The sequence below is a fragment of the Anastrepha ludens genome, chromosome 6 (genome assembly GCF_028408465.1).
Source record: "Anastrepha ludens isolate Willacy chromosome 6, idAnaLude1.1, whole genome shotgun sequence".
Classification (NCBI taxonomy): Eukaryota; Metazoa; Arthropoda; class Insecta; order Diptera; family Tephritidae; genus Anastrepha; species Anastrepha ludens.
Genome location: NC_071502.1, coordinates 48631788 through 48647391, shown reverse-complemented (window position 1 = coordinate 48647391; position 15604 = coordinate 48631788). Strand labels below are relative to the sequence as shown.

At 34.9% G+C, this 15604-nt stretch overlaps 1 protein-coding gene across 1 annotated transcript in view; it reads right to left on the bottom strand.

The window, feature by feature from the left end:
• The window catches only part of LOC128867051 (uncharacterized), a 145928-nt gene that overhangs the window by 24701 nt on the left and 105623 nt on the right, over nt 1-15604 (bottom strand). The window contains exons 5-6 of the mRNA XM_054108146.1: nt 9385-9561; nt 5251-5364 (exon numbers count right to left, since the gene is read on the bottom strand). Of these exons, the coding sequence (XP_053964121.1) occupies nt 5251-5364; nt 9385-9561 (291 nt within the window). The remainder of the gene's footprint in view (nt 1-5250; nt 5365-9384; nt 9562-15604) is intronic.

The window sequence follows — 15604 nt, the reverse complement described above, 5'->3', positions numbered from 1 at the left end:
GCCACCATTTGAGCTGCTTCATCACGATTTGACAACGAATTTTTTTTGCACAATATTTTCGTATGTGACCCATTTTTAGTTCCCAGTTCCATGTAATTACGAAATAGGTCAATTTCATTCCGTTTGACCAATGGAAATTCGATCCATAATGTTATTTGCTGTTAATTGGTGTGACACCCACACATCGAGCTTCTTTTTGAATTTAGCTTTTCGTAAATCGTTTAAAACTACTTTATGTTCGATCTTTCGCTCCTTGGTGGTACTATGACACTGTAAAATGTACCGAATTTTCTCTTTGCGGATTTCAATTGTTAACACCCTGTAACTCACAACTGAATGGAACAATCAAAGAACAGCAAAATAATTTTTTTAGTGTGATCAGTACAGCCATCTTACGAGGAAATGATGTATTTCTTTTTCCTCAAAATATATATTGTACATATATATTAGGGCGGGTCGATTTAAAAATCGCTCATTGCTCTGTGAAAATCGTATTCTAGGGATCAAAATAAGAAACTTTGCCGAAGGAACCATACCTCTAAAACGAATTCTGCTGTCCCCCAATTTGGGTCGAAAGAAAAATCCCTCTTTGACCCATTTATAGTGCTCCAATCGAGTCCAAATGTATGACCGTCCCCACTAACTTTGGACGGCCGATCCACCCATGCCAGTGGCACACCCCCTGGAACTCCCCTGGGGGGTTTCGCATACAATCATTTCAAAATATCACAATTTTTGGCCTTTACATGAGAAAAGAAACTAAAAAGTTCGACCCAAATTGGGGGACATCAGAATTCGTTTTAGAGGTATGGTTCCTTCGGCAAAGTTTCTTATTTTGATCCCTAGAATATGATTTTCACAGAGCAATGGGCGATTTTTTTGCCTCGCCACAAATCGACCCGGCCTAATATATATACACAGCTTTGGCCAAAAATATAAGATACTCTACTAAAATGCAAGTAATTTAAAATGTTGCTATCAAAGTGACAGCTCCTTTTTGCAAATATGTCAAAGGAAGGTCTCAGCTTTCAATTGGCAATTTGGTGGCATGTTCCTGGTGCGCGGTTGCAAGTGCTATTAAACGATTTGCGGAGACAAAATCCCACCATAATAAATCAAAATCAATCAAATTAATCCATTTGAGTAGTAACATCAAGACGCACGTCGCAAATAGGAGGAAGAGTTCGGTCAAACACCTAACAGAAGTGTACGCGCCAACTTTCTTGTTTGCTTTGTACTAAATAAAAAGGTGGAAGAAAACGCCTCACTAGTGTACGAAGAGGTTGAATACTTATACGCCAGTCTCTCAAAGATCGTAAAAAATCCTCTTCTGCCCTTACAATTGTCCTGTCGGAAGAAATTTAGAAATCCGTTACTGCTCGAACAGAAAGAATCAGCCTTCTGGAAGCAAGTTTATAAGAATGCTTCTAAGCAAATAAGCCGTGGCGTTTAGAACTGGTTCTCTTATACAAAATTTTTTCGGAGGAAAATTGGTGGAATTTTTTGTGATCTGATGAATTGAACTTCGAGGATGGCTTAGTTTACATCATTTTAAAATATCAAAAATTATAACTTTTTACCCCATTCAAATTTCAAGGAATCGACACCAGTTTACTTGTTTGTAAAACTTTTTTTTCCTTTCCTACAGGTATTTTAATAACACCTGGTGTGATGTTCATGAGTCAACGGGAGGCAGCATTATGATCTAGTACTGTATGGCTACTGATGGTGTTGGCAAAATGTTAATTTGCGAGGATCAAATAGACATGCAGAAGTACATATATAAATGTATTAGAAATTCGCCGTTAACGACGTTTTCGGTGACACTAATTTAGATAGAGTTCAATTCCAACCAGACAATGATCCTTGTGACAAATAAGCGACTACGATGCGTTGGCCTAGCGACAATTCCATTGGCCAGCGCAGGCTTCAGACCTAAGCCTCATAGAACAAATTTAAGCTACAATATTTTAAAATGTAACGTAGTAGCGGGAACGCACTAAATATTAATTTTTTATCACTAATTCTTTTTATTTGTACTAATTTATAAATAAAAGATCACTAATTCAATGGGGTGCCCAATACATTTGGCCTAGGCTGTTTATAGTAGCTTCTGTCTCCCTATCCAACGTTTTGAAGAGCCTGACAATTGTGTTCGATTTGTTCTAGCCTGGAGCTGCATCTTTTATTTGGATTTTTAGTGAAAGATCTGAGACTTGAGCCACCCTGACCCTATATGCAAATTCTTAAGGCAAAGAAAGCACTTTAATTGGTTTGCCAATACTAAATACAAAAAAAAAAAAAAATAAACAAAATTTTACAAAAAAGTATTACTCAGGATGATTAAAGTCTATTTATTGTAAAAGAAGATGTCTCCATTATCAACTGTGTTTTTCACATAACTCATAAGTTTTTGTTGTAAAATTTTTAGAAACGTTTAACCGTAGATCATTCTTTGTATCAAAAATGATACATTTCATATTTTAGAAGCCAATAAATTCGTCCACGTTGACAACACTTACCTCAACTTTTATGACTTTGTTTGTTCCGTTGATATAAGCATTTTAAACTGAGTTTCAAATTTTAAAATCAAGTAGGCCCCGAGAAAAACGAAAACTTCATAATTCTACTCATTGTATCATATTTGATACATATGAAATTTTGAATGATTTTTCGTGCGAATAGTTTTAGTTTCATCCTTGTTTTGACATTATTCGGACGTTTTTTTGTGAATAAGTGATTGTTAGTGAAGTTTGGTTCAAAAATGTCGCGTCCGCTAGAGGAGCTGATGAATGAAGTTCTGGATAACAGTTCAAACGATGAATCTGAAAATGGAAATTCAGAAACTGAGGCGGAGGACTATGTGTTTGAAAATGAGTCAAATGAAAGTTTTTTTATCAGATATTTCTGAGAATATTGGTCTCAACTTTGATATTGATCTGTTATATACTGCAAAAGATGGTACCATATGGAATCCAGAGCCATACACCATCGGTCGTTCAAGGGCGGAAAACGTCATTAGTTTGAGACCAGGCTACTAACTGTGCTTTTTTATATTATGATTTTTCAATTTACATACTGACTTACTTCTTTTAGGAGCAACAAGAAACGCATCTAGCCGAGTTGGAAACATCCGAGATTCCATGCTATTATTTTTCCCTACATCGATTACGAAAATAATAATTGAAAATTCGAATAAGTATGGGAAAGAATTGCATGGAGATAAACATTTAGAAATTGATGAAGATCTACTTCTGGCTTTTCTGGCTGTTTTGATATTGCCTGGTGTATTAAAGTACGTTAATACATATATTCAAAAACTAAAATATCATAAATAAAAAACTTTTTTTTTGGAATACTTATATAGATCTAAAAATGAAGCTTTGCATGATTTATTCGATACTACATATGAACGACCTATATTTCGCACAATTATGACCGAAAAAACATTTTTATATGTATTGAAAGTTATACGCTTTGATGACGTACTTAGTCGAAGAGAGAGAAGAAGTGAAGATAAATTTGCACCAATTCGCGATCTTTGGGAACGGTGGGTAAAACTACTCCCTACGTTCTATAATCCTCATGATTGCATCACAGTAGACGAACAATTATTGGGTTTTCACGGCCGCTGTAAGTTTCGCCAGTACATTCCGTCGAAACCCGAGAAGTACGGTATAAAGTTTTGGTTGGCCGTTGATTCCGAAACATGTTATGTTTGGAAAATACAGCCTTATTTGGGAAAAGGAATTACTGGAGTTCCAGAGCGCAACCAAGGCGAGCGGGTCGTACTTGATTTAGTGGAAGGATTGAAAGGTCACAACGTTACCATGGACAACTTTTTCTCGTCGCATACTTTGGGTCAACAACTTTTAAAACGAAATCTAACAATGGTTGGAACAATGCGCAAAAATAAGATATCCATTCCTCCAAAGTTACTTCAGTGCAAAAACATTCATAGATTTAATTCAACTTTTGCATTTACTCCGGACACTACTCTTGTTTCGTATATGAGCCCTAAAAACAAATGCACAATTGTTATGAGCACAATGCACCACGACGCGAATGTTCTAGGTAACTCAAAAAAATTGCCAGAATTAATTTCCTTTTATAACTCGACGAAAGGAGGAGTTGATACGGTGGACAAAATGTTAACCTGTTACAGTTGCAAGCTAAAAAACAATCGTTGGACTATGGCAGTTTTTTCCAATATGATTGACATCTCAGCATTGAACTCATATATTATATATAATGAAATAGATCCAAATTGGAAGTCTACAAGGAAGCACACAAAACGTAAGTGCTTTCTTCATGAACTTGCCATTTCATTAGCTAAACCTTATTTTGAAAAACAATCCCAAAGTACTCAAAATGGCATGCTTTCGTCGATTTTCTTTACTGGCGTTGTCAACAGTGCAGACGAGAACGAAGCTGGACCATCAAAAAAGCCTAAAATGGAAAGTTTAGAAAAAAAGAATCGAGCAAGATGTTCTATGTGTTATAGTTCCGGAGAAAATAAAAACAAATGGACCTCTTTATATTGCAGCAAATGCAAAAAACCTTATTGTAAAGACAAACATATGGAAAATATTTGTACAAAATGCGTCAATAAAGCTTAATTTTATAACTATCTCAAAATCTAGTTAAAAACACATTGGTTTGTTTAATTTTTAATAATAATTCAGTATGTATCAAAAAAGATACACGGTATAGAATTGTGAAGTTTTTTGTAGGGCTGATCTACGGTTAAGCTATATCACCACAAGTTAATCATGTATATGTTTTCCAAGCATATTTCTTCTTTTATAGCCATTATATATACTAAATGAGGGCCAAATTAATCATAGTTAACAATATCATATAAACTAATGTAATACTTCATAGAACTCTACCAAAGTTATGGTAACCAAACACTTCACACGCGCAACCAAAGAGCTGAAGAGCAGCGACTGGCTTTCACTTGGGAAACGCCTAATCAGCAAAAATACCGGTCATATTGAACAGCCTGTGAGCGTCTTCATTTTGGAATTACGATAATTTGTAAAGTTATTTGTAAAAGTTTCAGTAACGAATAAATACCGGCTTCGTCGGTAGCATTTTTTTGTTATACTTCGTAATTCAAAATAAAAAAATTCAGTAAATTTTTTGTAAGCCTACAATTTTTCATTCAGAAATTTGGGCTCTATTTTGTTCTCTATTTTTATACATTTTTTGTCTCTTATATCTTATCTTTTCATCTATTAATATTACCTTTAAAAATGTGCACTAACACACTTGCAGGTTGCGTATTACTAGCAACACAGGTGAAATTCCCCGAATGCTCCCGACGTGTTCGTTGAATTGTCAGCTCTGATGATTGGAAATCTGTGAGGAAGTAGAAAAATAAAATATGTAATAAAAATATTGTGAAACTGCAGTTAATAATTTCTTTAAAAAGATGTAAGAAAAAATTTAAGTAGATATAAAAAATTAAAAGAAAAAATAAAGAATGCTTAAATGCTGCAATTTTTTCAGGAATATTCATACTCCTCGAACTCAGATTGCAGATATTTATATTTTTACCACTGGTACATATTTAATGAATTTTTTACATTCAAACGTACTTGGCATATTTGTTTATATGTATAACAGAAAATTAAAAAAAAAGTATACGAGTGCAAGCATGGATCCTCAGGTCAACCTGTAAGGGTAGCGGTATATTTATATTTATGTATGTCTGAAGCAAAAACTACGGACAAACTGAAACTATTTGTGTGATAGTGATACATACGAGGGGACTAACAAAGGTTCGGTAAGTCTATTAGGTAAGGCACTTTTTATATATTTCACATCGGTTAGAATAGGGACGTGAAAAGTAAAATAATTGATGAAGTAAAATAAACGATGCAGCAGGAAATTCTTTACTCAATATTTCACGGTTTTTGACGTAAACTCAGTCCTGCGGAAATTTTCAATGTGTTCCAAATGCATATGGAATGGGCACTCCTTCTCTTAGGAATATGTAAGTGCTGTCAAAGATTCCAGACTGAACATTTTTCTGTGGAAGAAGAGCCTAAAGAAGGACGGCCAAAATCGTCGATCGACGAGGAAATGACATGCAGTGAATTAGGTTTGAATGATATAGCAGTTTCGCGAATATTGCTTAATGATTTGTAATACACAAAGAAATCCAATAGTTTTGAATGAGAGTCTTAAAGAAGCTAGAGTAAATTTTATTCAATATATTTTAAGATAATTCGAAAACGGAGATTCTAGCAACTTGGGTATGATAATAGGTGACGAAGCTTGGTTTTTTAAGTATGACATCGAAATCAAGCAGAAATCCCTAGTATGGAGCCAGAGAGCAGCAACTCCATCTATGAAAGCCAGGTACCAAAAGTCAGCAACAAAAGTGATAATATCAGTTTACTTGGAAAGAGCAAAACTTGTTGCTGCTATACCGTTAGATTCGTCTTACACAATAATTGAAAATTGCTTACCAGAAGTGTTAAAAAATTTACTTGAAAATAGGAAAAACGAGAAGCAATCGTGTGATTTTTCGTTATTTCCAAAAATTAAAAAAAAATGGCAGGAAAAGTTTTTGTTAGCAATGAAGAGATAATAAATGTGGTTACTGCTGAATTTAATAAGCTATGAATACGTGAGTTTGAGGACTTTTTTCATCAGTTAAACAGCTTAAAAAATTTGTTGAATTTAAAGGTGATTATGTGAAGAAAGTAAAAAATAATAAAAACTAGAAATTAAAAATAAAAAAATGTCTCCGTTTTTCAATTTTGTTTACCGAACTTTTGTTATTCCCCTCATACAAGGCAGCGTTTGAGTTGTGCACATGAAAAAATAACACCTTTTTCACAGTTATATGCATACATACAAATATATTGAATTTTTTATTTTTAGCCCACAACGCATTTCCTTTCATTGACGCGAGCAGCCACATTTTTGCATACAATTTTGCAACCTGTTTGCTTTCTGTCTATTTTAAATATCATTGCATATTAATGCTTTTAAAGATAAAATGAAGCGCGAATTAAATGATGATACATGCAGTATAATTTTAAGTGAGTACTTCTGCGTTGAAAAAGTTTACTACGTATGCAAGAATTAAAGTTACAGCCATTAGAAGAAATTCAAAATGGTTGTGCTTTAAATAAAAACTGGATCCCTTACTGCCATCTAAAAATTATAGCGTAATATAAAAAACCTTAATCTACTTGGAATATTCAAATCTGAATGTAAAATTGACCCAGAAATGCTTAATGACTATTTTACTAGCGCCTGCAAAAGCGGAAATAGTACTCCAGTTCAAAATTATATAAGCAATTTTGGTTTAAGATGTAAGTTTCGATTTGATGGAGTATTGCAATCAGAAGTTGTGATATTTGTCATGGGTATCAATTCGACCGCCAATGGAGAGGACAGGATATCCTTGAAATTTGTGAGACTTGTTCTACCATTTATTCTAAGCACTCAAATTATAATTAATCACTGCTTCACAACTTCTTGCTTCCCAACAGAGTAGAAAAGGGCTATCATATTCCTGTGTCCAAGAAGAGCAATGCTAAAAGTCCTAATGAGAAAAATGACGAACTAGCTACCGTCAGTGCCAAGTAAAGATGCCCCCAAGGGGGTGTTTCTTCTCCGCTGTTGTGGTGCTTCGTCATAGACTCTCTCTTAACGGAGATGCAAGAACTCGAAATTCATGTCCAAGCATATACGGACGATGTCTGTGCGCTCACATCGGATAAATCCCTAAGAAAGCTTTGCATGGAAGTGCAGAGAGTTCTGGATAAAATCGACGACAAGGTCTTTCCGTCAATCTGCACAAAACTAACTTAGTCTTGTTCACCTGAAATCGGAAATTGGAGTCTTCTAGCACTGAAAGGTGTGACAGTCAGTCTCTCTGAGAAAGTTTAGTATCTAGGAGTAATCTTGGATAAGAAACTGACTTGGGAAACACATGTTTCGGTAAAAGTGAATCGCACATTGAGTATCTTTCAACAATGCCGTAAGCCTTTGGGATCTGAACATGCTATGGTCGGGTGGATATATACAGCACTTATCAGACCAATCGTCACTTATTTCTGTGGAGGCGACAGAATATGGTTAAGTCCACACATCAGGAAATATATATAATTGGCGCGTACCCCTTTTTGGGTGTTTGGCCGAGCTCATCCTTCTATTTGTGGCGTGCGTCTTGATGTTGTTCAACAAATGGAGAGACCTACAGTTTCAAGCCGACTCCAAACGGCAGATATTTTTTATGAGGAGCTTTTTCATGGCAGAAATACACTTGGGGGTTTGCCATTGCCTGCCAAGGGGCGACCGCTATTAAACAAAAACCTTTCCTTAATTTTGGTGTTTCACGGAGATTCGAACCTACGTTCTCGCTGAAATTCGAATGAAAGTCGTGCATCAATCCATTCGGCTACGGTGGCGGGAAATATACAGACTGCTAAGAAGTATTAGTATAGGTTTATGCATCACGGATGCCTTGAATACAATCCAAAGCGTTTTAAAGAGGTCTGACAGATATTTTCTTCACCGATAGGTCCAAGAACGAAATAGGTTCTGGGGCCGGATGGCACTTAAACCATACTAATAAGGGAGGAATGGGAGGAATGGCTACTGTTTTCTAAACTGAATTTTTTGTCATTCTGAAAGTAGCAGGATGGAGAATTGAGAGGAGATGGAGCTGGAAATAGATTGGAGCCTTTAGTGACAGTCAGGCTACACTACAGGCTCTGGAGAATGCAAAGCAAACTTTAAATATTGTTCAAAAATATAAGAAAAAGCTTAAAAGAATTAAAGAATAGCTTCTATTTGTGTGGGTTCCTGGACACTGCGATGTTCAAGGAATGAAATTGCCGATGAGTTGGTCAACTGTGGCTCAGCGGTTCCGCCACAGAGCCAGAGCCACTAATCGGAATCAGTTCTGCAAGAATCATGAAGTGGATCAGCGATTATGTATGCAATTTACGTAAAGAGCGATGATCCAGTCTAGAACGCAGCAGAACTGCAAAGTGTTTTGTGACAAGCCCGCACAGAAAACTATAAAACTTTCTTCTAAAAGTAGTTTCTTCTATTTTGTAACATTAGAATGTTTTGGTTGCTGAAAACACCTCACACCACTTAATAAGTATTTTAAATCAGACAAACTCTCCAGCGATATATTCAAACAATTGGAGCATATTACATATTACTTCTACATGCACTTGGTAAACTTTTTTGTAAAAGGCATAAAAAGTCCCTGCTTAACTATAGGCAAATATTTTTAGAGCATTTTTTCTATAACACAATGAAATATATTCTATAATAGCTCTTCTTCCAATATAAATAATAAAATAAAAGTTTTGTATATCTACTCGAAATTTGTTTCTCACTCACCTGGATCCGTTGAAACATTTATACCCCGATCACTGTCATAGTTGATCATACGATTATCGTGATACCAGAATATGAACTCGGATGCCTCCGTATTCTGCACAACACGACATTGCAGGCGTAGTGTAGAGCCCGGTGTTAAATATCGTATTGGTGGTCCCGAAATTTCGGCGCGTGCTTCTAAGCGAATTGAATGGACAGCAGCGCGAAAATAGGCAGAAGTTAATTGCAAATGCAATGCAGCACAGGTTAGTTTGATTGGATTTGTTGATTGTTGTAGTTTTGTTTGTTGTTGTATGTAGTTGCAATCATGCAATCGAATATTGCAATGACATTAAGGGAAGCCATGAAATTAAATCGAAAATAGATTTGGCGAAAATTAGTATTTGTACGGAATTGGAAATGTGTCGATGTGTTTCTGTACATATGCAAGTTAAATGCTTCGCATAAATTGATCCCATTATATATGTACATATGTACAGTTTGGTGCAAAAGTAAAAGGCCGCTAGAGTTCAAGTCAAAGGTATTAAATTTTCTATACAAAAATTCTAATGTTCATCATTATTATTTTTTTTTTTTCAAATTAGTGTATATCAGAATTTCTGAGCATACAAGTCTAAGAAACCAGAAAAGTTTTATTTTCAATAACAATGTATAGCTATGTATAATCAATAAAGATTTCAGAGCACCAACATTTTGTTTTTCTTTTAATACATTTTACTAGCCACTGAATTTTATATCAAATTTAGGTGCGTTCTCTCCTTTTTTTTTGGAAGTTTACAATATTAGTTATTTTTTACCACAATCGGGTAATAGTTTACATATCAATTAACAAGAAGAATGAATGAATTAGTGAATACTGTGGTGGACATATTTTGGCAGGAAAGGATTTTCGATTAAATTTTATTGTTTATTTACTAGTTTATACAATTTTTACTTTTACTGCGCAACGAATGCTACTATCCAGTTCCTGCGTAGAAGCGCTTAAGGCCGGCGGGCCAATTAGATGTCCTAAATTCAGTAGTTTTCGCGAAGCGTTGTAGGATGAGAAAAAAAACAATTAGCCAAATGAAGTTTTGGGGATAGTTTAATGTATATTTGAACTAAAAAAAAAAAATTTGTACAATCTCCAACAATATATTGTAAGCCGAGTTATCAATAGATTCCCAGAGCGCCTTGCCACTGAAGTATCCAACTTCTGTACAAGATACAACTTGCAATTTTCATCTGAAAACAAAAAAAAACAAAGATTATTAATTTTGATGTAATTATCTTCGATGTGAACTAAGAAAATTGGGAGAAACACGTAAAATTCGAATTTTTGGGGAAGGTATATTAGAAAAAAAAGTGGTTTTTCAGGGGAAAAAAAAACTCTTCAACTGGGTAAAAAAGTCGCTTAAAAAAAGTTTTTGGATGTTTTTTTAGTTCACATAGAAGAGAAAACAATACTGATGATAACGCATTTTGAATGAAATGGATAGCTCGTTTAGTTTTTTTGCAATCGTGTACATAATTAGGTAAAATCGTGAAAATGAAAAGCCGAGAAAACGCGCTTCAAACTACAACAATAAGCGCACGGTTGCTCGACGCCGCACTACGCTCGGCTCTGTAGCTCTGCAAATACTTGGAATTTAACTCTGAAAATTTGTGTCTCATGTTCTTGAATATCTAAGCTATTGATTTCAGGAAAAAAAAAATCGATTTTTTTGCCCTTTTAATTGGCCCGCCGGCCTTAACGATGCCGACAAGTTTTCGACATAATCGAAATTTTAAGGGATAAACATTTGCATACGATTTTCTCTATTTTTTAAATTTTGAAATTTGAACTTTAATTTTTCCTACAAAAAACCAAATTTAATCTGAAATTATTATTTATTTTCAGAAATTATTGAGCCTATTGAAAAATTATGTAAACACTTTTTACGGGGAATTCAATTATATATTAAAATTTTTCATGTGCGTTTTGTATTATTTGCATTAAGATTGGTCAACTGGTTCATAAAATATGCGTGATTAATTTGAATCACTTTCTTATTTACAAATATCTGAAAAACTTGTCCTACACAGAAACTGGATGGTGTCATCCGTTGCGCATTTTTGCTGGAAATCAGTGTAATTACCCGATCTCTAATTCTAGTCTGTACCATTGCACAAGCAACAAAAGTACTTTTGAAAGGGAGGTCACGAACATTTTAGAATATTAGAATTTGTGCAGAACAGAGCCTTTCCTTGTTGGGCGCATTGGCGAAACAGGCATCCCAACAATTTTTAATTGATGATGACCATAATGTGTTTTTCGATTATTCATTTGAACGGTTGCAAAAGTACATGCAATTTTTTAATAATATATATATATCAATTCATTTTAAAAAAAGCTTAGAAATCAAGAAAAAGAATTTTTGACATTTTTTTCGATTATAAATTTGAATAGTTGTAGTAGTAGCGCGTAGAGCAAATTTTATCGTTAAAAAAAAGTGCAAAGTTAAAAAAAAAATTTTTTTGTATAAATACAAAGTGGCAGAAAACTAATCATCCATTTTTTTTAATACATTTTTGGCTAAATAAAGAGAAATGATTTTGTGTGATGGATATTTTTACTTCGACCTCTACGCGCTCCACTGCAGCTGTCTAGTTCACAAGTGTCAAATATGATTGCCATTACAAAAATTATTAATCTTTCGACAGGGTGATTATTTTTGCACCATTTTAATTTTCCAAAAAAAAAAATTAATTTGTAAATGTTTTCGATGAAAACAGTTGTTTTTAAATTTTCACAAAAAAATATTTTAAAATTTTTTTGTTTATAAATGTGAAAGGAATCAGAAGGGAATGGAATTTTTCAGTTTGTCACTTTTTGAAAAAATTATATACATATATGAACACCCTTTTTGGGTGTTTGGCCGAGCTCCTCCTCCTATTTGTGGTATGAGTCTTGATGTTGTTCCACAAATGGAGGGACCTACAGTTTTAAGCCGACTCCGAACGGCAGATATTTTTATGAGGAGCTTTTTCATGGCAGAAATACACTAGGAGGCTTGTCATTGCCTGCCGAGGGGCGACCGCTATTAGAAAAATGTTTTTCTTAATTTTGATGTTTCACCGAGATTCGAACCGACGTTCTCTCTGTGAATTGCGAATGGTAGTCACGCACCAACCCATTCGGCCGCCTATTAAGAATATGCAGTTCAAATTTCAAGTCAATCGGTCAGTATTTGTCAAGTTATTAAACCGTCCGACTTGGAAAACGTAGGTTTGGAAAAAACCGCATACCAAGTTTTCAATGCTTTACGCATCGGTCTGAGGAGGACTGCGCTAAAATTCAAAATAAAAGTAATTGCAAATATTTCATACCTAAATATGAACTGACGGGTCTAAAATATTTATTTTTTCTTTATTTTTTTTTTTATTTAAAAATTCCAAAAGTAATGAATTACAATCACAATGATTTTAAAAGCATTAGCGGCTAGGCCATCAGCGGGTTTACGATAATATATTAAACGCCCACCTGACATCGAAAATCAGCCAAAATGCACTTTAAAAATTATCAAATATAGGGGCTCAAAAATAATTGTATATGGATGTTTCTAATATGCCCATGCTCCATACACAAAATTAATGGCATAATGGACGCCAATATTTGTATGAAAATAATGTATTGCAATGACGAAATACCAATAGAAAGGGTCTACTAGCAGCATAGTGATCATCAACATACGAGTCTGAAGGCCAATGATTGGTTTCGCGCAAATAAAATTGAGGTTTTGGAATGGCGAGCTCAGTCCCCGACTTCAATTCCATAGAAAATCTGTGGGGGGACTTAAAAAGGGCTGTACAAAATGCGAAATCTAGTAACAATCAAAAACTTTGGGAAAGCTGCGTGGCTGGAGATTCCGAAATAGCGATGTGAGCAATTGCTAGACTCAATGCTGCACCGATATGCATACTGTATAGCATGAAGATGGCTATAAATATGGTTGACCCAGGCATGGGTGAATAGTATTGGGCCATTTCATGGACGCCGTTCTGGGCCCTCCCGAAGTAATACATAAAGTAGTTCCAGCAAGGGAGTTTCCCCAGCAGAAGCGGACGGATTGTTTTAGTGGCTGCACCATTCGACGCAGTAGATGACGGTCCCAGTGAGTGCTTTTTGAACCCTACCTCACCCACAAAAAAACACAACTTAAATGTTATCCCTGATCTAATATACTTTTGGTACCGCTACTTTCGTGTCCGCAACTGTACTCGCATGTATGTTGGTGTGCAAGCATAATTCGCGCAATTAACTTGTTTATGCACTGCATCAAAGCAACTCCATTTGCGATGAATGAAAAGTGAAATTGCGTTTACGCTGATTCTTGCCCTTACCACCACCCCAAGTAAATTCGTACGCACATGCACATTCGAAAATGCTAAAAACCAGCGTGAACACTATTAATATTTTATGCACCACCGTCACCGCTATCATTGCAAATAACAAAAACAGCACTACTGAATGGGATAAAAACAAGTACAAACAAAACAAACGGTCTTCCGGTCGGTATGGCTTTAATCCGCTTAGCTAAGTCACCAATTTATTTATAAGCGTCACAAAATTTACTTTTGGCTATTTTTGTTGTTTGTTTTTATTATTGCATGTACTCATATGCATCATTTGCACTCATTTGGTTGGGATTTTCCTCTGTCACCGCTGATGCAATTATGTGTAATGTGATTTCTGATTTGGCGTTATTTGATTTAATTGAGTGTGCGAAATGGCGTCAGTGTTGACGAAATTGCTAAAATAAGCTAAACAATGGAAAGAAAAACAAAAAAGGCAATTTTAGACAAATGATAAACATTTATGTTGAACTGATTGCGTGGATAACCAGTGACATTCTGCCACTAGTGGATTCACTAGTTTTTATGTTTATTTTAATAAAGTTTTGGCTACACAAAAATAAAATAGTATTTTTAGTAGCTATATAGACTTGCTGCTGCTCCAATTTATTTGCTTAAAACTAAAATCGGAGCAATTAATTTTAATTGCAAGTCAAGCGCGTGTTTAATAAATATTTGCTTACATAAATTCAAATTGTGGTTATTTCAACAAAAAAAGTGTTTTGATGTTAGCGAATTATTTCAATGCTAGCCTATTTACAAGCTATGCAAGAGCCAAAATAAACTAATTTTCAATCAGATTTGGTAGGTTTTTTAAACAAGAAATTGTATTATGGGCAATGCTTGCAAGACTGCAGCCACAACCGGGTTCCTATGGTTACAAGATATAAGTGCCTAAATTGGCTTAACCTTTCATAAGCCTGGTTATCGGAATTAAGTCGTGAGCCTGATGTGGCCAAGAAAACCACAAAATGGGAAGCTATGCTCTACAGAAAGCTCTATAAATATAAAAAAAATTAAAAAAATAAAAATTGTGTTCCGGGTTAGCTGATCATTCAAATATCTTAATTATTAACCTGCAACTATCTTGTTCTTATCTAATCTTAAGAACAGCAATAAATTTTAAACTTTATGTTTACTATTATAAGAGCTATACACATAAAGGTTGTTGAAGTCCTTGCCGTCAGCTGTGCAAGGAGCTATTGGTGTATTTACATCAGAAGAAGTGATCGAGAAAATGATGAAAAGCGAAGAAAAATGGAATTCCGTTGCAAATTTTGGGGAGGATATTATTCGAAAAAGAAGTGTGAAATAGAAACTTATGTTGAAGAGCATCGAGCATAGGTCTCTTAAAACAGGCGACCCTGGACGCAGGCTGAGTAAGTAAGTGTCCTTCTTAGGAGCCGTCTTGGCTCTCTGCCTCGAAGAAAATCCAAGAGAAGAGGAGGGATATTTTTAGTGGAATCACCACACACGTAGTAGCGACGGTTGCTATATGGTGCGAAGGCATTTTTAACCCAACCTCACCACCAAAAAAAAAAAAAAATCAAAAAAGTCTTTGCCGTAGATACAGAAATCAGATACCATATATTTTATACTTTTTCTTTGGCTTTTTATTCGGCACAAACCAGGAATAAATACATACAGCAATTTTTTGAAGCAATGTCCTTTAATTTAATTTTATTAGTACTGGTTCCAATTAATAACTTCAATTAATGTAAAGTGATTGAGCCTATTATGATTTTATGCAGTTTGTAAATAGTTTTCTTTTTAACATATTTTGGCTTAAACACGTACTTATTTTAAAAACGTATGCAATTTATGCCGAAAATCAATACAGGTATTC